The sequence below is a fragment of the Balaenoptera borealis genome (assembly GCF_965194805.1).
Source record: "Balaenoptera borealis genome assembly, chromosome: 12".
Lineage (NCBI taxonomy): Eukaryota > Metazoa > Chordata > Mammalia > Artiodactyla > Balaenopteridae > Balaenoptera > Balaenoptera borealis.
The window spans coordinates 25,351,120-25,376,924 of NC_138869.1; the positions used below are offsets into that span (position 1 = coordinate 25,351,120).

General features: G+C 42.1%; 1 protein-coding gene across 1 annotated transcript; it reads right to left on the minus strand.

The window, feature by feature from the left end:
- Positions 1-825: 825 nt before the first annotated feature.
- On the minus strand, positions 826-22,790 carry ARL6IP5 (ARF like GTPase 6 interacting protein 5). The gene is made up of 3 exons (XM_082346227.1): positions 22,165-22,790; positions 4,396-4,613; positions 826-2,428 (listed from the first exon to the last, which is right to left on the minus strand). The coding sequence occupies exons 1-3, from the start codon at positions 22,338-22,340 to the stop codon at positions 2,256-2,258; spliced, it is 567 nt and encodes a 188-aa protein (XP_082202353.1). The 5' UTR covers positions 22,341-22,790; the 3' UTR covers positions 826-2,255.
- Between the last annotated feature and the right edge of the window lie 3,015 nt (positions 22,791-25,805).

Here is a 25,805-nt window from a genome sequence, read left to right on the forward strand (position 1 = left end):
AGAGTTTTGTTTTCTCTTACTTTACCATTTCTATAAAGCATCCTTGCATACAAAGCCAGATGGTTTAAAAAACACTGCGATAAATAAAACTTTTAAAGTGCCTAGCATATTCTGCGTTTAAGAGGCTAAACTCTGATGGGACAAAGCACTCTGAACATGTTTAAGCTTAATGTGTGTCAGCGGTTGAAGTTCTGGAAGCTCTTATGTGTTTGCTTATACAGCAACAGTATTAATAAATAAGCCAGGAATTTCAAAAAGCGTGAATAGTCCTGAAAGAGGACGTTACTCTTAGATGTGCAAAAAGAAAAGATCCAAATTCAAATTTACTGCCTCATTACACAGGTTTTGTCAAGAAACAGGTGAAGCCATTCATATTATGCTTTTTTTCTATTCACCCACTCCCACCCTAAAAATCTTAACTGAAAATTTTAACTTGTTTTTAAAGTGAAATAATTTATAGCAATTCCATGCTAGAGTTTTCTATTATATTCTGACAACCAACCATTAGTAATTGTAATGAGTATATTTTTTTCATTCACGTCGTCACTTTCTCCAAATTTACTGCATTTAGTCTACAGATTTCACCATGTAGAAAATGGGTCTAAAATATGTATAAGCCCATGCCAGGTTTAAAAAAGGGTTCCATTAGTATTCGGTTTTATTCTGGCTGGAAATTAATAAAGCATTAAAGTTTTATTAACAGTATTTGAAACACAAGCTGTTTTTTGCTGCAGAGAGAATATTTGCATGTTTATAGGGCTGTCACTGAGTTTCTCAGACATTTAACACAGATGTACAGTAAATAAAGTCTCATCCCCCCAAAAAAAATCTTTGATAAATTTTATTCATATTTGGCTATGGGTACAAATTCTAGGCCATGTATGTGAAGTCATGGTGATATCGCTTCGCTAGAGAGAAAGGCTGCAGGTTGGCTAAGAAGTTAAAATGCAAGAAAAAAGCAGGAGCGGCACATGCATTGCTTCTTATTCTAGGACATACAGGGTCTCTTCAGTAAGTACTGCTCCAAACGTCTTCCTAATTCCATGCTAGAGAAAGCTAAATATTTTCTATTCATCTATGAAATCACTCAGTTGGCAAGGAAAACATGTTGTATCATCTATTTCTAAATACATGGGAAGTGAAAGGAAGAAAGTAATAGAAAATATAAACTCATGCTATCTTAATTCTAATGTCTAGCTATAAAAACATATAATTGTACCAAGTGCTACCTAATATTTTTATGAACTGCAGAAGCTGATGATCACTCCCATTTTTAAAAGTCTTTTTGCTTGGTCATCTAAAGATGCTTTTCAGATTTCAAAAGATCAGCTATTATTGTCCTCTTTCTGCCCCTAAGGAATTAGTAAAATGCACGTTCATTTCCTTCTTTCTAAATGTTCCAGTTAAAAACTAAACAGTGAAGAAAAAAGGGAAACATTATCTTGGACACCTTTTTGTCATTATAACAACAAAAACTGTGCAATAGAAACTCAAGTTTTATTCTGATTTTTTTGTTTGTTTTTTAACAAGACTGTCAAGAATAATACAGGTTACAGAGCTGTAACCTCCTTAAAGAAGATGATATTTAGTTTGCAACAAATGCCTTCTAGTGAGAACATATTACTAGCACTTCAAAAATTTACAGAAAGTTGACAAAATATTCTCCTAAACAGCTAGCTTTATATTTATAAACAAAATAGAAACAACTGGTTTATCCACTGCACATCAAACAGGAGGCAAAGTGATCGAGATCATCTTTGATTTTAAAGAATAATAAAAACTACTTTATACCCCACACATTATAATGCTAAGGAAGGAATATTTTTGAAGGATGCTGAGGGGAATTAAAACAGGCTAATGCATGATATCATCTCCTTTCGTAGTCTTTTCATTTACTCATATTGCCTTGATCCTTTCCAATTACTTTTTTCCTACAAGATAACCATATTGTTGCCGTACAATCCATAATTCTTTTCTTTTATTCCCCTTAAGAGAGAAGTGCGACCCATTTCCTATCAGCTTTCATAAATACACTTGAAACTTCAGACATACTAGGAGGGTGGTTTCTTTCAGTTTGAGGCCTTTTCTCTGCAACAGCAGAGATGAGAACAGGGTGACCTCTCCGTGCGTGCTGCCATTGATAGCTGGATGGTTTGTGCACCTCGTATTTCAAAAACACAAACGGAAAGTAGGTCTGGACAAGGACAAACTGCAACTCGATGTCTGCTGCAACCCTATCAGCAGGTCAGCTCTATTTACTCCTTCACTTTACTGATATAGTCAGTGAACTTGCTGATGTTTTCTTCCTGCTGTTCTAGGGCATCCAGGACAATGCCCATGGGCGTCCTCTTCAGACCGATTCCCTCCATTTTATTCTCCAGTTTGTTCTTGAGGTTCCGGAGTCTCAGCGATGCGTGGATAAACATCACTGCAGGGAAGTGAAACGTGGTTAGCATCAAAGCAACGGTTTACTGTTTCCCTTCACACTTGTAGCAAAAACTCTCTCTGTTAGCTACAGTCCGGTCTGGTTCTCTCATTTATCCAAGTCCCCACATGGATCCTTGGACTTTATATAAAGTATTCTTTGTGTGTGCAGGAAAATGTTGTGTTCAGCAGGAAGGACCATAATCTGGCTGCCACTCTCTTCCCTTCACACATTGATATCATTACCTTTCAGATGCTACTTAAATGCCCTGAAATTCAAAGTGAATCCATGCGATTCCAACTTCACTAAAAAGCAACTGAACAGTAAGCTTTCCAGAAAAGAGCTCATGCTCAGTTCAGGGATTACCTGTATTTTGTCCCCGCAGGAGGCATGCAGGTGAAGTCCTCTTAGAAAATGCCTCCTATGGGGCAGTTTTCCACAGTGTTGGATATAGATGTCTAGATAAAAAGCTAAGGGTTTTATGGGCCTTATGTAACCTGGTGTTCCCCAGATTTGCCTGAATATTAAGAATTACCTGAGTTTGTTTATAAAGATTCTCTAGCCTCTCTCCTGGACCTTCTGAACCAGAATCTTAAAGGGATGGTCCTGGGAGTCTGTATTTTAAACAGACACACTTGTTGATCTGCACCAGCAGTTTTCAAACTTCTGTGTACATACAAATCACCTGGAGAGACGGTTAAGTAGGCAAATTCCCAGTCTTCATCACCTAAAATTCAGACTGTTAAGACTGAGGTAGGATGCCAGAATGTAACATTTCAGTAATCATTGTGGATGCTTCTGACAGGCGATTTTGGACCTTCATTTTGAGACGCACTGACGTGTGTTCTCTCTGGAGGCTCCTAATCTAGAGTGGCCCTTAGAAACATTTGAGAAGCTTTCTAAAAAAAAATACAGGTTCTTTGGGCACCACTGTGGACCCAAAGAATCAAAATCTCCAAGGGATGTAGCTGGCAAATTTATATTTTTAAAAATCATCCAGGATGACTCTCACAATCATCAAAGTTTGGGAATCACTGATCTTGTCTAATTTCCTTCTGTTATAGATGAGTGAACTACAGCCCATAGAGGGTAACTGGTCCAGATCACATGGCTGGTTTCCAGCAGGTCTAGGAATAGAAACCTGGACCCTTGACTCTTGACTTCTCATACATTTCATTACCCTGGCTTGTGTTTTACAAGCTGTGCATTTAAGCAGAATCACTGAACTACTAAGCCTGTAGCACATAAAGAAAACCTGAAGAGTATTTCAAAAAGTCTGAATTTACTGATTCAATTATTTTATCCAATAAGGTATGAGATTCACATATAAATATTCCGGGCTTAATCTAACAAACCCTAAACAAGCGATTGATTTTATTTAATGGTATAGCGGCACACGTGAAATGCTATTAAAGGTTAAAGGGATATTCCTGTCACTTAATACACTATAATTTTAATCAGATTTCCATTGATGAGACTGGAATTTTATCTGTTCTCTATTTCAGGCTTCAAGTGCTTGGGAATCTCGGTAAACAATGCATATAGACTTTAGAAAATGTCTATTTCTCTTCACCAGAATTGGAGTACTTGGTATCTATATTCTGGGCCAACTTACAAAACTTTCAACACTAATTATGATCTTCTGAGTAAGTAGAGAGTAAACATTCATTTCTCTGTCACCATAGGATGCCTGGCACTGAACGACTGAGAACAGACTCTAACATCAGACAAATCTGGATTCCAGTGCAGGCTATACCACTTTCCTGCTGTATGACTTGCGATCCGTATTTGTTTTGTGTACCGTATTTGTGCAATTAATGGACTATTAGGCCTTGATCTGCTGTTTCAGAAAATTCTGATAATTTTGTAGACCTGCCAACACACCTCCGAAACAGGTTAGGTTATTTCCACTGAACGATCGCGCCTACATTCTTTACGATATAAGGAAAGGAAGACCCAGGTTCACTTACACAGCAGAGGAAAAGTAATGCCAAACACAAAGACCATGACTCCCCCAAACATGGATATGAGGAAGTAGCTGGCTAGCATGACCACCATGACAAACGTTGTGGGGTACCGCTTCTTCATCCGGCGGAGGATGTCTTTATTATGGGCTGCCCACACAAAGCCCGTGAACACCAGCACCACCACGATGCCTCCAAGAATCATGTTGAAGGGACTCAGGAACCTGGGATATGAAAAAAGAGGGAGCCCAGGTCAGGAGGAAGAAGATGAGGAAGGGGAGGAAGAGTAACAACAAAGTACTTACTAAGCCTTTTATGTAAGTTGTCTCATTTAATCATATCTTGATGAGGTAGATGCTATCAATTTACTTCTCAAAGGAAGAAACTTAGGCACAGAGGTTAGAAAATGGTAGAGCAAAGATTCACACGGAGGCGGTGTGACTCCCACCAAACAGCCCGTCTCGATAGAGGCCCAGCATTTTAAAAGACTAGAGCCCCTCTTTTGGATGGGCTGTCTTTAACTTTTATACATCCTGGGCTCTAGTACACGTTGATTGTATTTTCGGCGCTCCAAGGGCTTATTTAAATCCTCTTAGAAGCTGCCATGCTAGATGAATGTGGAGTACAGGTCACACAGTGGTCTCCATGAGCCCGATCCAGTCTGCAGTCACACTTGTGTTTGGACTGTGCAATAATTTTTAAAACTTTTACTTGAATCCCAATGTGTTGTTTTAAAAAAAAATCCATAAATCTTGGGATTTCTTGCTTCTCCTGGAAACAAGAAAATCTCACAAAACTGGGCCCAGTTTCCCACGTCAGCCACTGGCTGGAGTGCCTTCTCATTTAGATAGAATAAATGCTCTCCATTTAGCGTCAGCCCTCCCCCTCGCCCCCCAATATCTATGGCATCTCTGACACAGAGGCCCCCAGTGAGCTGCCATTAATATTGTTCTTCTAACAGCTGCCCTGCACTGCTCTCTTACATAAGCTGCCTGGCCCATGGAGGCATTTGGGTTTATGACTCCTGGCATAGAGAGGTCATTATAATTCTTTAAAAGGCCCAGAGTATCATTAGGAGATGGGTTATCAACTGAGATTTCCAAGCATAGAACCTCCAGTTTCACTGTTACATGAAGCAAAGGTTACTCCACTGTTGATAATGGGGGAAACACATTATAAAGAGGAAATTTAGATCAAGTATTTCATAAGTGAGAATGACGGGGCATTGTAGCCCCACTCAGCCCAACCCTCCCACCCCACTCTGTGTACAAAATCCTCAACAAGACATTTGTGGTCAGCAAGTATGATGAATTACTAACTTTTTACCCTTCTAAGAGGCTAATGAGCATTTTGCTTGGGAAGGACAAGGAGGGTCAGTGTGTTATCGTCATGCTCTGAATATTAACATCACTGATTTGGAAGACAGGATAATGAAAGGTGATGCCCAGAGCTTACTTTCTCTGAAATAGAACAGATGAAGGAGTCATATTCATATTGGGATGCATATTTAGGACAATTAAGATTCTTTTTTTAAAAATCCCTTTAAATTTTAGCTCTGATTCTGCCTCCTGAAACACAAAAGCTATTTTAAATAGTTTCAAATAGGAGTGAAAGTATTGCATATCTTAATGGGTGAAATCAGGGATATAAGTTATGTCAAACTCCTTTGAAAAAGTTAAAAATTTCTACCAAAATGCATGCAGTTAAACAGTGGTAAAAGCAGTAGCACGTAATTTAAAATTAAACCCTACAATAATAAGCTGCTTATTTCATTCAGAACTCTTGCAAATACTTATACCCTTCAAGGCAAAAATCTCCTCTTTAGAATAGTCTAAGGAAGTGAATAAAAATGCAAAGACTGAATTGTAACAGTATTCACACGAGTGGTATTTATGATTTATAAACTTTAGAAACAACCTATGTGGCCAACAATTTACTAAATGGTGGCATATACAACTGTTTTCAAAAAGTCAAAGTATACTTAATAATGTGGGAAGACAATAATATATTGATTGGGTAAAAGCAACAATTCTCTCTGATAGGTGGATTTAGCACCTATGTTATATAACTCAGAAGTAGAAATTTTTGCAATTCATAAATTATTTTGTAATCAGAAACAAAATGAACATATAAAAAATGAAATATAAAGATGTAAAATGGGACCTCCCTGGTGGTCCAGTGGTTAAGAATCCATCTTGCAATGCAGGGGACACGGGTTCAAGCCCTGGTCAGGGAACTAAGATCCCACATGTGGTGGGGCAACTAAGCCCACGTACCGCAACTACTGAGCCCACACACCTCATCGAGAGAGCCTGCACGCTGCAACGAAAAGATCCCGTGTGCCGCAGCTAAGACCCGAGACAGCCAGTAAAAATAAATTAAAAAAAAAAAAAAAGATAAAATAAAACCTGACCTTTAAAAAAAAAAAGAAAAAGAAAAAAGACTATGGGATGGTTAATTCAAAAAAAAAAAAAGATGTAAAAGTAACTGCTCCTCAGCCCCACAACTCCAGCTTGGGACAGGCCAACTACAACAGTCCAATCATCTTACCTTGCCTCATCTCTCCAATAACATTAATGCAGTTTCAATTCATACGCACAGCCAAGCTCTTCCTTCTCCCTTCCAAACCTTGGTTTCCCACCCATTCTCTAGATCCTCTTGTAACCAATCCACTACCACCCCCACAAGCTTTCCCACCATCCATCACACGTGCTAGTCTATCTGTCCTCCTCCCTCAGTTTTTTATTATTTAGGTCTCTTCGTCTCTTTGTTCTTTTTTCTTTTCTTTTTCACAGTTTTATCTGGCTTATACCCTGTCTCCAGCTTTGACCCTGGAATTGGTTTGGGAAAGACAAAAATTTCCTTATAGGTCTGGGGAAGGGAAGATTTGGACAGGGCCAAAACAAAATCCTCTTTAGCAAGTGGTAGGGAGACTGGGTAGAGAGGCTCAGAAACTCTCACAGATTAATAAATTTCATTTCTAGCACCAAAAAGATTCTGAGAGAAATGATACCAAAAGACTCCAGTAGTTATACTGGGTAATAGGATCATGGGTAATATATTCCCATTTGCTTATTTCTATTTTCATATTTTTTCAATAGCCGTGTATTACTTGAAAATAAAAAAAATTGATATTTAAAAATAAAGGAAATGGGGGAAAGATGCCTGAAAGAGACAAACCCTTTTACATAGCCTTGATGTTGACAAAATCAACATTAACTCAAAGAAGTAGAGCAGAGAGTTCAAGTTTAGGAAACTCCTTTGCGTAAGCTGCAAATAGGAGATGGCTGGTTGGTGGCAAAGTGTCAAAGGTGTCCGGCTCAGTTCTTCCTAGAATATCTGTTAAAATAATAATTCACGAGGTGTAGCATATAATAAAATGCATGCCAAGCTGTTTCTATTTTTCTTGGGACAAGTGAGGTAGATACCTAGGCTGAATGTCTAAATAAAGCCCAGGACAAAGAACAATGAAAAATCCAGGCATGACTCAAGTAATTCCAAATTTGCTTTTCACCTGTTCCTGTTGCTCATGTTCAAGGGAAAAGAACAGAGCAGAGTCCTACAGAAGTGGTTTTAGCTCACCACATGCCCAGCCATGATCTGTAATTAAACCAAAGTTCCAAGCTGGAAAAAATGAACAAAGTTACTTGGAGCAGAAATGATTTTCTTCCTTACTCTGCTCAAGGGCAATTCCATTCTAAGAAAGGGTAAAATGCACACTACTCCCACTGCCCTGGCACCTTCCTCTACTTGGAGCAAAATAAAACAGACCACCCTCCAGAGATTAATTTCATTTTCCAGTGAGTGCAGGAGTTTGGGAACCAGGTCTCGACTGAGATGAGTAAAGCTGTTTTACTCAACAGTTGGGTTCTTAGTGACGTCAGTCACAATGAAGCCCAAGGACCTTTAGGACAAAACTTCCATAAATGTGCCGCCCCAGCTTTCATGTGGACAATTGGGCTCGATGGGTGCCATTTCATTTTTTGGTAGTCTGTGAATGAGAGAGAGGGAGGAAGGGAGGAAGGAAGATAGAGGGAAGCAAAGGAGAGAGGGAGAGAGGAGGGAGAGAAAAGAGAGCGAGATCGTGATTTTCTATCTTTGTTGAAAATAGGACCTAGTTTTACAAATCAAAAACAATATGTTTTTCAATTGTGAGTTACAAATATATACCTACATACATATGTATCCTATCCAATTAAAAAGTTGATAGATAAATGTAATAGTTAAAAATTCTGGTGGAATCACTGACAGTTGTATAAAGGTTTAGAATCCCATCACAGAATCCTGTAGCAGACTCGTCAAAGAGGAATCATCCCAGTCCCATTAAACAGATGCATAAACTGAGGCCCAGGGCAGTGAAGAAACATAGTCAAAGGGATCCAGGGGGAGAAAAACAGTGCCAGTTGATGTAATTGTGACAGCAATTCATAACATAACCCATTCTGTGTTGTTAACCAGCTCCAGAGATTTCCCCCCTCAACCATTTTAGAACCCTATCCTTCCAGTTGGGGTAAGCAACTAAGGATCATTCTGGGAAATCCCTCAGCATTCTCATTTCTCTCTAAAGGAAGGCGGCTATGAGCGGCTGTGGACACAGGTCCTAAACTTGCCAACATGACTCAGCTAGCTATGGCTATAGTTTCAGCACAAGTTGCTAAAAAAAAAAAATCTTGGCCAACCACAGAATTTTAGAAGTAGGATGGATCTTGAAAACACACCTCGTTCTACATAGAAGCAAAGTAAGGAATAGATAAGTTAATAAATTTGTCCCAAGGCCACCAATTGCAGTGCTGGTGATAAAACTTTACCCAGAGGTCTTCAGATCGACTCAAGTGCACGTTTGGTAACTCCTGCCATGCTGTGATGCCAACAAGAGCCAAAGAGGTGGTGAAATATTTTCTGAGCAGCAGAAGCAGCTTTGCACTGAGTTCCAATTTTCTAACCCAAAAAAGCTCTTTTGGCAGTTTGGTTCCTGAGGAAGGCTGACTCACCAAGAAAGGGGGGAACAATTTACTCACAGGGCACTTCTCTAAATTGGTGATGTTTCTCTGCGGTTCTTAAACAACCAGAGGGGTCACTGCCAATATGGATCCACCCATCCATTTTCTTGCTTCTCATCACTCTCAGGATAAAAACAGGATTCTCTCCACATTCTACAAGGCCCCTCAGGGTCTGGCCCCTGCCTGCCTCTGCAGCCAGGGTATGTAGTTTGTACCTGGGACAATGGGGCTGAGCTGAGGGCGTAAATGGGGCCGGAAATTCAGGTCACAATTCACCCTCTGAGCCTGCAATTTGGCTTAAGCTACATCTCCCAGGACGAAGGGACAATTTTAATCATCAGTATGAGGGATGGCTAAGGGGTACAGCATCTCTGCCTGTCAGCTTTCTCATACCTCCGCCTCCTGATTTTGCACGCCATCTGCTGGCGTTCTTATCTGTCTCTAGAACTTACCCTGCCCCCGGCCATCGCAGGCCCGAGCACAAGCCGTTCTTTCTGCCCGATTCACTCCTATCTTCTTCGAATCTCAGCTTAATCAGCTTTTTCTCAGTCTCTCTGACCACGTCCTAGCACCGCCTGCCTCTTCTTCATAGCTCTGAACCCATTGGCAGTTTGATATTTATTTGAATGAATATTGGATGAATGTCTTTGTCTCCCACTAGAGACTAAGCGCTATGAGGGCAGGGACCGTGACATTTTCTCCCCAGCACTTGGCACAGTGGCTGGCACAGAGCAGGAGTTCAGTAAATATTTGTTGCAAGAAAGAAAAGGGGTAAGTAAGAATCTAGCACATTTTCATGTTATTTAAAGTAAGCTCAGCAACTTTCTATGGCCACGAATTCAGTGACAAGAGATTTGTCTTGGACAAATCGCGATTATTCTCACTGTACACTAAGTATTACTGTAGAGATGGTCCCCGTCTTTGTACCTTCACAGAGTTGTGATGAAAGGAACAAAACAAAAACCGAAAGTAGGAAAAACTCCTATGCAAACATAGGAGATAATCAGATGAAATCACAGGGCCCTTGGGCTCGCTGGAAGGAGGAATCTTTGTAAGTTCTGTCACTAGTGCTGGCTGGGGGCCAGGAGGGAGAGTGGGTGGGACAGAAAGAGATTCATCCACCTGCAGACCTGTCTATATAGGCCCTCTTGCTCTTGGATTCCTTAGATAGTCCCAACCGCCTTCTGTGGTTATTTTGGTTTCCCAACACGGCTTCCTTCCTGGCAAGAACTATCTCTGACTATAAAGGATAAATGTAAATGTACAAATCAGTTTTGAGTAGACGTGATCAGTGTCTCCTGGGCCTAATGATCACAGGCAGTTAAGGTGGGTCAGGGATCAGACTCTTTTGTCACAGAAAGGTTAAAGTAACCTAACCTTGAGATTTTCCTAACCAACTGAATCAGCTCAGCTCATAGTATTTATTGCATACTCGCTGTGTACTGAATACTTACCACACCGTGTGTATTGGTCCCATCAAACCAAACACATCCAAATGATCCACTGTCTTGGCAGCAGGTGGCATGTGAAAAGTATCCATTCTAAGACATATGAACCTCCGTGTTTTCTTTTGTATTTATCAAGCTCATTGCTGGTTTTATTTTTAATAAACAACAGCTTGGACCTGGGTTAGAAGCCATGAGTCTCACCCCTCCCCTAGCCATGGAGCTTCAAATAGTCACTATACAAGGGACTGATTAGACTGCAACAGATCCTTTTTAAACTTTTTTTATGGCAAATTTCTAAAGGTAGAGAGAATGGTATAATGAACCCTCATGTACACTGATCACTGCCTTCAACAATTAGGAACCCACAGTTAATCTCACAGTAATGCTTTAGAACTCAAGTGGAAAGATATTTGTTTACAAACTGTTCTTTCTGAATGCTTTTAGTGGAGTTGATTAAATGGTTGTCACATGGCAAGTTCTTACAGCACTGTGGAGAGAAGACAGGGGTTTGGACAAATGCTAATGAGCCTGGTGACACATAAACTCCCTTCCTACAAGCAGTTCCTGTCTATTTACCTCCCACTAACCCCAGTTTCTGCATTCCTTTTTGTTTCCTGCAGATGAGGACTTCACTGATGGGATACAAAGCAGATCAGGAGAAGCAGGAGCCAAAGCCCCAGTTTTCCACTTCAGATGGGCTTTCTGTCTTCCAGGTATCTCCATTTCGCGAATGCTCCCTGGGAGAAAATGCCAGGAAATCCTATCTATTTATGGTAAATGCTTGCAGAACGGAGATGCAGCCTACAGGTTTTTTCTTAAGATCACGGGCACGGAAGTGTTCCCTGAAACAAGAAGCCAAGCTCGTTACAAGAGCCAGGGGAGGATGTTATAAGTATTCTGAAGCTGAGTGATTAATTTGTCCAAAAGGAAAATAAAAAATCTCTAATGGGGCTGCTCAATTTGGTATAGGTCCAGTTCATCTTTTAGAATTGCATTTCCTGTACAGAGCTCTCTGCCCCTAGTAAGTTGATTGAGAGCTTTTGCCCTCTTAGAAAGGGGTAAAAAAGAACCCCCAAATCCGCCTATTTACTTGAACATTTACCCAGAATCATTGTAAATCCTTATATAGGGAAAGGGGATAGAAACTACCAACCCCAGGAAATATTTTAAAAAATAAAGTGTGTATGGGGAGATGTTGAGAAGAACAAGGTTATATACATAGTGTCAGAAGATGATTTAACAAAAGAATTCTTACTTGAGGAAGAATTTTGAGATTAAAATTTCACTGAGTGTTGATAGACCTCTTAAAGTTTTGTACTCAGAAGAAACACATGACCCGTCCCGGAACGACATGTGCCAGCATGCCATGTGCAGTGCCTCAAGTGCAAATAAAAGTGCGTGGAAGGGCAGGAAGAGATTAATTCTGGGAGGATTTGGGATGGCTGGGTGGACTTGTACTCCTGCTGGTGTCCTCAGAGCATCAACAGTACCTGGCAAGTAGCAGGTGCTCAGTAAATATTTGTCCAACTGAGTAGAAGGCATCTGCGCTGCGGGTGAGGATGGTTCCATTTAATAATCCTTTCCCCGTCCATATACTCAATGCCTCTCCTATTTTTGACACCGGAGAGTTTTGCGATTTGGCATCATAACGTATAGGGGAGATCAGGTAAGTCAGGTTGAAAATGATATGTGTTTATATATGTGTATGTTTCTGTGCACTTGTATAAAAATTAATTCTTATGTGTTCAGCATCCTCTTGGTGCCTCTATAAACATGGTGAAGGCAGGAACCACAGCTGTCTCATTCTCCACTGTATCTCCCAGCACGGTGCCTGAGAAATTGGTAAGTGCCTCATATTCTTTGTGGAGTGAACAAATGAAAGAACACAAATAGAGTAATATTGTAGAATTGGCTGATGAATCTCAGAAACATCTCCACTAGGTTTCAGCATGTTTATGCAATTGATTTCATCTGCAAAGGTTTTAATACATTCCCATCCATCCAAGGGCTCTCTGATTCTTTTCTTCCTCTACCAGCTAGAAACTTGGTTTTTCTTCCTTTTTGCAGGAAAAGGGGCAAACAATCTGCCCATTTCTTAAAACCAGATGCTGGTGGCTACCAGCCTAGAACATATTATGGGACCACACTCATTTTTTTAAAAAATTATTTTAATTTTTTCGCTGCGTCAGGTCTTAGTTGTTGCACGCAGCATCTTTCCTTGCGGCATGTGGGGTCAGTAGTTGTGGCACGTGGGCTTAGTTGCCCCGTGGCATGTGGGAATCTTAGTCTCCCGACCAGGGATCAAACCGGCATCCCCCGCATTGCAAGATGGATTCTTAACCACTGGACCACCAGGGAAGTCCCGGGAGCACACTCATTTTGAAAAGATTAGAGTAATCCTCTTTTCAGATAGAAGAAACTCCTTACCATCTCAAGCGACTAAAAGCAAAAAGTGGTAACTCTAGTTTCCACCCAGTGGTAACACCTCCATGGGCCACGTGGAGATGAAGTATCAATACTTTAGCTAAGGAGAGACCTTCAAGATGGCGGAGGAGTAAGATGTGGAGATCACCTTCCTCCCCACAAATACATCAGAAATACATCTACATATGGAACAACTCCTATAGAACACCTACTGAACACTGGCAGAAGACCTCAGACTTCCCAGAAGGCAAGAAACTCCCCACGTACTTGGGTAGGGCAAAAGAAAAAAGAAAAAACAGAGACAAAAGAATAGGGATGGGACCTGCACCTCTGGGAGGGAGCTGTGAAGGAGGAAAAGTTTCCACACACTAGGAAGCCCCTTCACTGGCGGAGACGGGGGGGTTGCAGGGGGGAAGCTTCGGAGCCACGGAGGAGAGCGCAGCCACAGGTGTGCGGAGGGCAAAGCGGAGAGATTCCTACACAGAGGATCGGTGCCGACCAGCACTCACCAGCCCGAGAGGCTTGTCTGCTCACCCGCCGGGGCGGGGTTGGGGGCGCTGGGAGCTGAGGCTCAGGCTTTGGAGGTCAGATCCCAGGGAGAGGACTGGGGTTGGCGGCGTGAACACAGCCTGAAGGGGGCTAGTGCATCACAGCTGGCCGGGAGGGAGTCCAGGAAAAAGTCTGCACCTGCCTAAGAGGCAAGAGACCATTGTTTCGGGGTGTGCGAGGAGAGGGGATTCAGAGCACCGCTTATAGGAGCTCCAGAGACAGGCGTGAGCTGCGGCTATCAGCGTGGACCGCAGAGACGGGCATGAGACGCTAAGGCTGCTGCTGCCGCCACCAAGAAGCCTGTGTGCGAGCACAGGTCACTCTCCACACCGCCCCTCCCGGGAGCCTGTGCAGCCGGCCCCTGCCAGGGTCCCGTGATCCAGGGACAACTTCCCCGGGAGAACACACGGTGCGCCTCAGGCTGGTGCAATGTCACGTCGGCCTCTGCCACCGCAGGCTCGCCCAGCATTCCATACCCCTCCCTCCCCCTGGCCTGAGCGAGCCAGAGCCCCCGAATCAGCTGCTCCTTTAACCCCGTCCTGTCTGGGCGGGAACAGACGCCCTCAGGCGACCTACATGCAGAGGCGTGGCCAGACCCAAAGCTGAACCCCAGGAGCTGTGCGAACAAAGAAGAGAAAGGGAAATCTCTCCCAGCAGCCTCAGGAGTAGCGGATTAAATCTCCACAATCAACTTGATGTACCCTGCATCTCTGGAATACCTGAACAGACAACGTATCATCCCAAAAGTGAGGTGGTGGACTTTGGGAGCAACTGTAGACTTGGGGCTAGCTTTCTGCATCTAATTTGTTTCTGGTTTTATGTTTATCTTAGTTTAGTATTTAGAGTTTATTATCACTGGTAGATTTGTTTATTGATTTAGTTGCTCTCTTCCTTTTTTTAAAAATATTTATAGATATTTGGGTTTTTTTCCTTTTTCTCTTTTTGTGAATGTGTATATGTATGCTTCTTTGTGTGATTTTTGTCTGTATAGCTTTGTTTTTACCATTTGTCCTAGGGTTCTGTCTGTTTTTGTTTTTTGTATAGTTTTTAGCGCTTGTTATCATTGGTGGATTTGTTTTCTGGTTTGGTTGCTCTCGTCTTTCTTTTTTCTATATTTAATTGCTTTTCAATTTTTAATAATTTTTAAATTTTTTTATTTTAATAACTTTATTTTATTTTTTTCTTTCTTTCTTTTTTCCTCCCTTTTCTTTCTTTTTTTTTTTTTCCTCCCCCCCCACCCCCCCTTCCTCCCTTTTCTTCTGAGCCATGTGGCTGACAGGGTCTTGGTGCTCCGGCCGGGTGTCAGGCCTGTGCCTCTGAGGTGGGAGAGCCGAGTTCAGGACATTGGTCCACCAGAGACCTCCCAGCTCCACATAATATCAAACAGCGAAAGCTCTCCCAGAGATCTCCATCTCAATGCTAAGACCCAGCTCCACTCAATGACCAGCAGGCTACAGTGCTGGACACCCTATGCCAAACAACTAGCAAGACAGAAACACAACCCCACCCATTAGCAGAGAGCCTGCCTAAAATCATAATAAGGTCACAGACACCCAAAAACACACCACTGGACGTGGTCCTGCCCACCAGAAAGACAAGATCCAGCCTCATCCACCAGAACACAGGCACCAGTGCCCTCCACCAGGAAGCCTACACAACTCTCTGAACCAACATTACCCAGTGGAGGCAGACACCAAAAACAACGGGAATTACAAACACGCAGGCTGTGAAAAGGAGACCCCAAACACAGTAAGTTAAGCAAAATGAGAAGACAGAGAAACACACAGCAGATGAAGGAGCAAGGTAAAAACCCACCAGACCAAATAAATGAAGAGGAAATAGGCAGTCTACCTGAAAAAGAATTCAGAGTAATGAGTAATGATAGTAAAGATGACCCAAAATTTTGGAAATAAAATGGAGAAAATACAAGAAATGTTTAACAAGGACCTAGAAGAACTAAAGAGCAAACAAACAATGATGAACAACACAATAAATGAAATTAAAAATTCTCTAGAAGGAATGAATAGCAGAATAACTGAGGCAGAAGAATGGATAAATGACCTGGAAGATAAAATAGTGGAAGTAACTACCGCAGAGCAGAATAAAGAAAAAAGAATGAAAAGAATTGAGGACAGTCTCAGAGAACTCTGGGACAACATTAAACGCACCAACATTCGAATTATAGGGGTCCCAGAAGAAGAAGAGGAAAAGAAAGGGATTGAGAAAATATTTGAAAATTGGAAAAGAAGAAGTAAAGCTGTCACTGTTTGCAGATGACATGATACTATACATAGAGTCTCCTAAACATGCTACCAGAAAACCACTAGAGCTAATTAATGAATTTGGTAAAGTAGCAGATTACAAAATGAATGCACAAAAATCTCTTGCATTCCTATACACTAAAGATGAAAAATCTGAAAGAGAAATCAAGGAAACACTCCCATTTACCATTGCAACACAAAAAATAAAATACCTAGGAATAAACCTACCTAAGGAGACAAAAGACCTGTATGCAGAAAACTATAAGACACTGATGAAAGGAATTAAAGATGATACAAACAGATGGAGAGATATACCATGTTCTTGGATTGGAAGAATCAACATTGTGAAAATGACTATACTACCCAAAGCAATCTACAGATTCAAGGCCATCTCTTTCAAACTACCAATGGCATTTTTCACAGAATTAGAACAAAAAATTTCACAATTTGTATAGAAACACAAAAGACCCCAAATAGCCAAAGCAATCTTGAGAAGAAAAGCTGGAGGAATCAGGTTCCCAGACTTCAGACTATATTACTATACTACTTCAGACTATACTGACTACAGGAATCAAGACAGTATGTTACTGGCACAAAAACAGAAATGTAGATCAGTGGAACACGATAGAAAGCCCAGAGATAAACCCACGCACATATGGTCACCTTATTTTTGATAAAAGAGGCAAGAATATACAATGGAGAAAAGACAGCCTCTTTAATAAGTGGTGCCGGGAAAACTGGACAGTTACATGTAAAAGAATGAAATTAGAACACTCCCTAACACCATACACAAAAATAAACTCCAAATGGATTAAAGACCTAAATGTAAGGCCAGACACTATAAAACTCTTAGAGGAAAACACAGGCAGAACACTCTATGACACAAATCACAGCAAGATCCTTTTTGACTCACTTCCTAGAGAAATGGAAATACAAACAAAAATAAACAAATGGGACCTAATGAAACTTAAAAGCTTTTGCACAGCAAAGGAAACCATAAACAAGACGAAAAGACAACCTTCAGGATGGGAGAAAATATTTGCAAATGAAGCAACTGACAAAGGATTAATCTCCAAAATATACAAGCAGCCCTTGCAGCTCAATATCAAAAAAACAAACCACCCGATCCAAAAATGGGCAGAAGACCTAAATAGACATTTCTCCAAAGAAGATATACAGATTGCCAACAAACACATGAAAGGATGCTCAACATCACTAATCATTAGAGAAACGCAAATCAAAACTACAATGAGGTATCACCTCACACCAGTCAGAATGGCCATCATCAAAAAATCTACAAACAATAAATGACATTTTCGATGGTCACAACTGAAGGGGAGGGCACTTATTTTTTTTCCAAATTATGTTTTACTAATAAAACAAGTAAAAACTGATTTATCAATCTTCACATAGTAGAGAGCAGAGATGGTGCTAAACATCCTACAATACACAGGACAGCCCCCTACGACAAAGAATTCTACGATCCACAATGTCAGCAGCGCCCAGGTGGAGAAACACTACAGAAGGGTATTTCACCAAATTTGCAAGGGCAATATGAATCAGCAAAGAGTCTGAATTCTGAACTGTTTAAAATTGAATTTTTACACCGTAGTAATCCTAACCAATACGTAGTAAGCACTGTTAGCAATGACCCAGTTAGAATCACTCCAGGAGCATGTTGCTGTATGCGCTTCAGAATAATTTATTCCGTTAAGTACGTTAAAAGTTGCCCCCGTGATCACGTTGAAACCTTATGTTCATTTATTTATTCTTTGCATTCGCCAGCTAAGCATCTGCTGTATTGTAGGCCTTGGGGATACAGGGAATAAAAATAATGCTAACCACCACAACAAGAAAAAGAAAAAAATAATCACAAACAAAACCCACAGGGACCTCCCTGGTGGTCCAGTGGTAAGACTCTGTGCTCCCAATGCAGCGGGCCCGGGTTCCATCCCTGGTCAGGGAACTAGATCCCGCATGCATGCCGCAACTAAGAAGTCCGCGTACCGCAACGAAGATCCCGCGTGCTGCAACTAAGAGCTGGTGCAGCCAAATTGATTGATTAAGTAATTAATTAACTTAAAAACCCACAGTCTCTGGCCTCAAGGACTCAATAGTGCAGAGTGAAGACAAGTGAAGAGACAAATTAAAAACCTGTGGGGTAAATACCAGACAAGATATGGGCACAGGTGTGGGGAGTGAGGGGCAAAGTCCTGTAGGAGAGGCAGGAGGAGATGAGTAAGTTGGGGACTGGTGTTTGGGTGGATGGAGCTGCTGGGATACAGATGCTATCTGTGTTTCTCCTTAAGTCAATGATAACACCAACAATGATAAAAATAATAATGAAAACTCCAAAATAAATTTCGTGAAGCAAAAAGTAGGAGCCGGACACTGTTCTAAGAAACTTGCCTATATTAACTCAGATAATCCTCAGAAAAGCCCTACAATGCAGGTACTATCATTAGTCTCATTTTACAGATGAGGAACCTGAGGCAAAAGGTGGTTCAAGTGACCTACCTAAGGTCACTAGTGACTGCTAGTTGGGATTCAAAATTTACTTAACCAGGCTCTGGTGCTGAAATTCTTCACCACTACTTTCTACTCTGTGAAGAGCCAGAAGATATGGCAACTGTCCCCCACAAGGACTATTAGCTAAGAGACTTAGACTTAATCTAAGAGGCAGAATAGATCTCCTGAGTGGAAGTCATATGCCTGGGAAACCATGCTTTTAGGATGAAGACCAAACTTCTAACCATGGATTACCAGGCCCTGCTTGATCAGGCCCTCACGCACAGATCTATCTCTATCCTAATCCCTCTTAATCTCCATCTTGGTCTGGGCAGCCCTTCCGGGTGTTTTGGAGCTAGATAATATCCACTTGGTCCTCCTCCTCCCTTCCTGCAATCTTCATGAGCAGGCTTTCTCTATCCTTACCCAAGCCAGTTTTCAACTCAGAAGTCTTCAGACTTGAGGCTAGAGCCCTCCAACAATGACCTGGCGGTCCCTTCTGTCCAGCAGGGGACGGCACCATTGAAGAAGACACTTCCAACACAGTCCTTTCCCCGGGAAACACCCAGGCCACATTTTCACACACACTCTACCAAGATATCATGAGAAACCATCAGATGCCAGTAGAGAATCCAGTCAAACAGCCTCCAGCACTGTTCTGACCCTCCCATCTACTGAATCACCAAAAGAGGAGATTTCTCTTTAGAATGAGAAACGTTCTGGGCATCAACTAAGCCTCCCTGACCCTGAAGACATTTGGTTTCTTCCGGCTTTAAGATACTACAGTTCCAAACCTCATGACTCACAGGAAGATGGCATAGTAGTTAAGAGTCTGGGGTTGTGACTTTGAGCAGGTCATTTAAACTTTCAGAGGCTCAGGTCTAATAATAACAATAATAATAATGCAATAATAATATGTCATCTCATTGGGTTGTATGAGGGAATTTGCTAAATTACTTAGCAAAGTACCTGGCACACAGAGCACTCAATATATGTTAGCTTTTATTATTATTAAATTATAAAGGAAGAAAAGTGCAATCTGGAAAGAACTACAGGCTGTGCATTTGTAGATGTATAGGAAACAGTTGAAGATGTCACACCAGGTTTTACTGGGGTACAAAGGGAATCCCACACTTGGCACACAATTTTCAAAACAACTTACTAGCCTATATCTTTGGTAAGTTTTTAAGGATAAGATCAATTAAAAAATGAAATGGCGGGTGGGATAGGGAGGGTGGGAGGGAGACGCAAGAGGGAGGGGATATGGGGATATATGTATACGTATAGCTGATTCACTTTGTTATACAGCAGAAACTAACACAGCATTGTAAAGCAATTGTACTCCAATAAAGACATTTTAAAAAAATGAAATGGCTACTTTTCACTTTCACTTTCAAAAATTTGACTGCCAATCCCCGTCTCCTATTTGAAAAGGGAAATAGGAAGGGCCAACACCCCAAACTGCCTGAGTTAGTAGGCTAAGACCCCACAATGAAGGAGCTATATTTAGTCAGGGGGCCCACCCCTGGCATTCATAGTGAAAAATGAATTCCATCAAGGTAGCAAGGCTGCTGGAGCTTGTGTCTGATCTGGGCAGTACATCTTTTTTTTTTTTTTTTTTTTTTAATTTTATTTATTTATTTATTTATTTATTTTTGGCTGTGTTGGGTCTTCGTTTCTGTGCGAGGGCTTTCTCTAGTTGCGGCGAGCGGGGGCCACTCTTCATCGCGGTGCGCGGGCCTCTCACTATCGCGGCCTCTCTTGTTACGGAGCACAGGCTCCAGACGCGCAGGCTCAGTAATTGTGGCTCACGGGCCCAGTTGCTCCGTGGCATGTGGGATCTTCCCAGACCAGGGCTCGAACCCGTGTCCCCTGCATTGGCAGGCAGATTCTCAACCACTGCGCCACCAGGGAAGCCCCAGTACATCTTTTTGAAAAGCAAGTTTTTTTGTTTGTTTTTGTTTTTTTTCCTGTACATTTGATTGGTCTGTGTCAAATCTTGCCCTATATCTAGCTTTGGGGGAGTGTACCTCAAAAAAAAAAAAAAAAAAAAAGACGACCAGGAAAGATGCCTTTACAAAGAAAGAGAAAAGAAAAAGAAAGCAAAACAACAGAGGCAATCCTATTTACCAGTGATTTTGTTTTAAAGAAATTTTTTTATTGTTCGGAGAAATAAGCCTTAAGCATAAAGCTAGGGGAAGGTTCAGAAGGCAGCTGCTCCAGGCCTGTCCGACTCCAACTAATTTTAACTTGGCTGCCGTATAATTCAGAGTCGGTTCAGAGCCCACGCTGTCCACACACCAAGCCATTCTGAGTTGGAAATTCCTTAAGCAACACATCACGAGGATCTGTGTAATTGTCTATTCAGTCTCACAAATGAGAGTCCACTTCTGCATGGGGGCAAATATTCTGAACCACACCCAGAAACTGTGAACTCTCCCTCTCCCCACTGTGCTGGGTATTTGGTCCTACATCTTCTCAACAACTGTCACGTGCCCTTTGGTCAGGATTCATGTGTGATTGATCTTGGTGTGCCCAAGCTTGGCACAGAGAAGTGACTCAATAAATATGCCAAAGAACAGCAAACCAACTACAGAAACCACCCTATTTGCCCTTTCCCACACCTTCCAAGTTTAGATTTTTCCTTTCTCCCAGGCCAGCTTGCTTTTTCCCTCTGTGTTTGCTTTCAAATAGAAATGCCAGACACTTCTTTAATGGCAAGTGGGTTTCTTTATAAAGTCTGAGGGTGCTTTTTTCTTTAAAGACGCATGGGATCAGCAAGATCTAGAATATCACCACCCCATCTTGCAAAAGTGAGTGAAGCATTTCTTAAAGGGTGAACTACAAGAAAAAGTGGTTTCTAGAAAAACAGGTGTTGTGTGAAATCGCATATAACAGAGGACACAATTTTAAGATCGGGTGTGAAGATAAAGTGACCATGCCTGGCAACTCCTGGAAGAAAAAAGAGCAAAAGGACACCGTTTCTAAAGCCATGGCAGATTTCACCCCACACTGGGAGATGCGCCACCAGCCTACACCCACCCTTTTTCTCCCAAGCTCAGCTTTCCCGTACAATGTGGCAGGCATTAGGCAGAGAAACCTATAAAGAGAGTCGTCTCTCTGATGCCCCTTCTACACTAACACCCCAGAAGGCAGAGTCCGGATCCACACCCTGGCGCCCCAAGCCTTCCAGGGCGGCGTCCGCCCCAGCCAGCCCCAGCATAAGGTTACACCACTTTCCTCTTTCTTATTTTTAAGAGACTGGGGCGCTACAAATATCACCCCCAGCAAAAGCGTAATTGGGGCACAGCGGGAAAGAAGTCATTTTTTTCTTGCCTGAGGTTGGCAACATTTCCTCACCCCAGGACTCCCCATCACTCTTCAGCCCGAGGCGCGAAAAAAAAAAAAAAAGGACCCCCAGATTGCTGCGGCCTCGCCCTGCGAACAAGTTTCCACTGGTTTGGCCGCTTGCAGTTATCAGGACAGGAGCTGGTCTTGGAGAGCGTTTACGCATCCCGGGATCTTGCACCAAGAGCCCACTCGGTGCTGACCCCGATCAGTGCCCGGGAGGGGGACCCCACTTACCCCACAACGGAAATCATCATGGCAGCCACCACCAGGTAGTTGGTCTGATAATAGAGCAGGTTGCTCACCACGCGGTTGTTCCATTTGGAAATGTCCCTGAAGTCCGGCCGGGCGAAGCGGTCAGAGCCTGGGAAGAAATCGTCCCAGGCGCGGAGCGGAGCGATATTCACGTCCATGTCTCGCTTCCCAGCTTCTTGTTCTTTGCTTCTGGAATCTGGCGGCGGCGGCGGCGGCAACCGATCAGCTGAGCTGGGTTAAAGATGACAGCGGCTCTGGCTCGGTCGGCTCTGCGGTTGGCGGGCAGAGAAACCAAGGAAATTGGGAGCGGGCGGGCGTTTCTTCTCTTCTTTACTTCTTGATTGGTTCTAAGTGGTTGGTTACAGGAAAACTGGGGCCCCGCAACAGAGCAAGGAGCAGAGTGCAAAACAGAGGTGAAATGACAGAAAGAAATCGGCGGAAATCCCCTGTCTGAAGAGAAGTGGCAATGCCTTCCCGGGCAGTCCGAATACAGCCTGCTTTAAAATACCCCTTTTGAGGGTCTAGTCTACGAATGTCGTCTGGACTTTAAGGACAATTTTTGCAGTTGTTCAGAAGCCAATCTAAGTGAAATGGAGTGGAAGGCAACTATAGTGTTTCTGGAGGATGAGCTGGTTTTGAAAATTAAGTAGTTACTAACCTTTGCACATCCGAATGCAATTCACATGTTTTCTCTGTTTCACCATGAGTCACTATGAGTGAAATCAGACTGGCAAAATGGGAAAGAAGGATGTGTAGAACGGAAGGGCTGGTTTGTTCTTTCACTTTTCTTCTTTGTTCCCTATCTCTGTTCTCTGGGGGCAAAATTATACAACTACTGTTCCGGTCTGATGAAGTGGGCACTCTGGTCACTTCAGCCCTGAGCTGAGCATGTTGTTTACGTTTGAAACTAAACAGTGATCTGCAGTGAACTAATTGTTCTGCACCCAGTATGTTCTGGGCAGAAACGTGGATTCGACTCGAAAAAAAACTTTCTTAGTTTTTTTTTTTTTTTTTGGCTGCATTCCGTCTTCGTTGCTGCGCACGGGCTTTCTCCAGTTGCAGCAATCTGGGGCTACTCTTGGTTGCGGTGCGCGGGCTTCTTATTGCAGTGGCTTCTCTCGTTGCGGAGCACGGGCTCTAGTCGCGCGGGCTTCAGTAGTTGTAGCCCGCGGGCTCAGTAGTTGTGGCTAGCTGGCTCTAGAGCGCAGGCTCAGTAGTTGCGGCGCAGGGGCTTAGTTACTCTGCGGCATGTGGGATCCTCCCAGACCAGGGATTGAACCCGTGTCCCCTGCAATGGCAGGCGGATTCTTAACCACTGCGCCACCAGGGAAGTCCCGCTTTCTTAGTTTTATCCTAATATCTGTGAACATCTCTAAGGGAGCACAGTATTTTAATATCTACCTGATAGCTTTGTATCCCAGCCCAAAGAACTGCCAAGAGATGTATTAGCTGTAAATTTCCTTCTAGGGGCTCTGAAGAGTCATCTTTTTTTCAGTTAAGGGTCTGGTTGATAAAGTAAACCTCCTTTTATCAAGATGCATAAGAATAAAGTATTCTGGTTAATTGTGTGGTAGGTAGATTTCTAAGATGCTAGCATGTAAGATAACGAAGTCTTTAAACCTTCAAGTGGTGCTGTTTTTAAAAACTGAATTCACTTTCCGCAGACCACCAATTTTCAAAAAATTGGAAAGCCATAAATATGCGTAATGCAAAGTCTAGAAGACATAATTTGATTTCCCTTGATGATACAGAAGACAGTTAAGAAAATTTCAATGACTCTAAGAAATTACTCCTGCCACTGGTGTTTAGGAAAGTTTGGTGATTGAATCCAATTGCTAAGATATAGCCTAGATCAGCGGTCCCCAACCCTTTTGGCACCAAGGGCTGGTTTTGTGGAAGACAATTTTTCCACGACGGAGTGGGGGGATGGTTTCGGGATGATTCAAGCACATTACATTTATTGTGCACTTTATTTCTATTATTATTACATTGTAATATGTAATGAAATAATTATACAACTCACCATAATGCTGACAGGAGGCGGAGCTCAGACAATAATGCGAGTGATGGGGAGCGGCTATAAATACAGATGAAGCTTTGCTCGCTCAGCTCACCCGCCACTCACGCCCTGTAGTGGTCCGTGGCCACTAGATGACGCTTTTTAAATAAAGTTTAAAATGTGAGAATGTTCCTGAGCTCTCACATTTTCTTGATTGTAGAAAAATGGGAAGGTTTAAAGTCAGAGAGAGCAAAATTAGAGTCCTAGCTCCCTTGTTGCTGGTGAATGACTTTGGAGAAATTACTTAATCTCCTCCAGCCTCAGTTTCTTCATGTGTAAAGTGGAGGTAATAGGAACATCTGCCATATAGGTGAAGATAAATAACATACTGGATGGGAAGTGTTTAGAGTATAGCAATTGCACATTGTTAGATACTACTGTTACTGTTATTAATCATAATACAGGACTTGATTCATCTGTATGGTATTAACACTGCTTTAACCTGAGTTGTTTTCTACGCTGCTATAGTGAACATTCACTGACCTTTCTCTATCTAGTTGCAATTTTATTGCTATTGTTGTATCCGGATAGACTTGATAGCAAAACAAAATGTTGAAAAATTTCACTAGGACGCCAACAGATATTTTGAGTCGTTTCCAGGTGAAAAAGGTGAAAAGAATGCAGTCTTCCTGTGCCTTCAAGGATCTTGCAATGCAGTAGAAACCTGAACTTAAATACAAGACAGTGAGGGGAGTACTAGATAGAGGTGTGCCAGGGCTTGGTGCTTAGTTACAGGAAGTCAGAGGGTGGTGAAGAATTCCTTGGGGCTTAAGAATGTCAGGAAGCTGTGCTGTGGGCAAGCTGAGTAAATGATCTTGGTCAAGACCAGTGTGGGAGCCCCAGTAGGACCCCATTAGGAGCTGTGACCAAGAACTCTTACCTTCCAATTGCTCAGGACTGCATGACCATAAGTTGTCAAGTGTGTGTTAGTAATAATAGCATTACTCACTGATTATAGGCAAATGATATCCAGTAAACATTTGTTCAGTGTTTTTAAATTTATTTGTTTAAACCTCCAAAGAGGTTTAAAAACAAAGAAATGAAAAAAATCTGGATATAGCTGTATATAGCATGATCCCTTTCTTCCTCTCTCCTAAAATATTAACCATCCTCTCTCTGGTTTAACTATGAGAGACTTTTTTTTTCCACTACACATTTCTACCTGTATCATAAAATTAATTAAAATAAAAATGAACACATGTGGAATCCTTACTTTATTTCAGGCTCTGTTTGAAATGCTTTTAGTCACAGCTCTTTGTCATTGTTCATTCAGGGGGATTGGATTCAACATAGAGCCTTTCTGGGGCTCTTCTGTCCAAATCTGTGCTTCTAGATAGGACCACCCAGGATATTTATCTGTCTGTATATAAACCATAGTGGATAATCTAACAGTTTGTGCTATAGTCCATTTAAAATGAAGTCTGTTTCAAGGTTTTGCTTGCATGTCTCTGTTACTTTCATTAGTGGCAAGGACAAGTGGCTATTTCTTATCTGTCACTGTGAGCCAGTGGGAGTGCCTGGTGTCATCTATCAAAATACCACCACAGTGAGTCAGGGTGTTAGT

Excerpts from the sequence above, each read along its gene's own strand:
- ARL6IP5 (XM_082346227.1), bottom strand. The coding sequence starts at position 22,340 with ATGGACGTGAATATCGCTCCGCTCCGCGCCTGGGACGATTTCTTCCCA. Across the intron at positions 4,614-22,164 it reads ATGATGATTTCCGTTGTGGG|GTTCCTGAGTCCCTTCAACA; the intron begins GTAAGTGGGGTC and ends TTCATATCCCAG. Across the intron at positions 2,429-4,395 it reads CATTACTTTTCCTCTGCTGT|TGATGTTTATCCACGCATCG; the intron begins GTAAGTGAACCT and ends ACTTCCCTGCAG.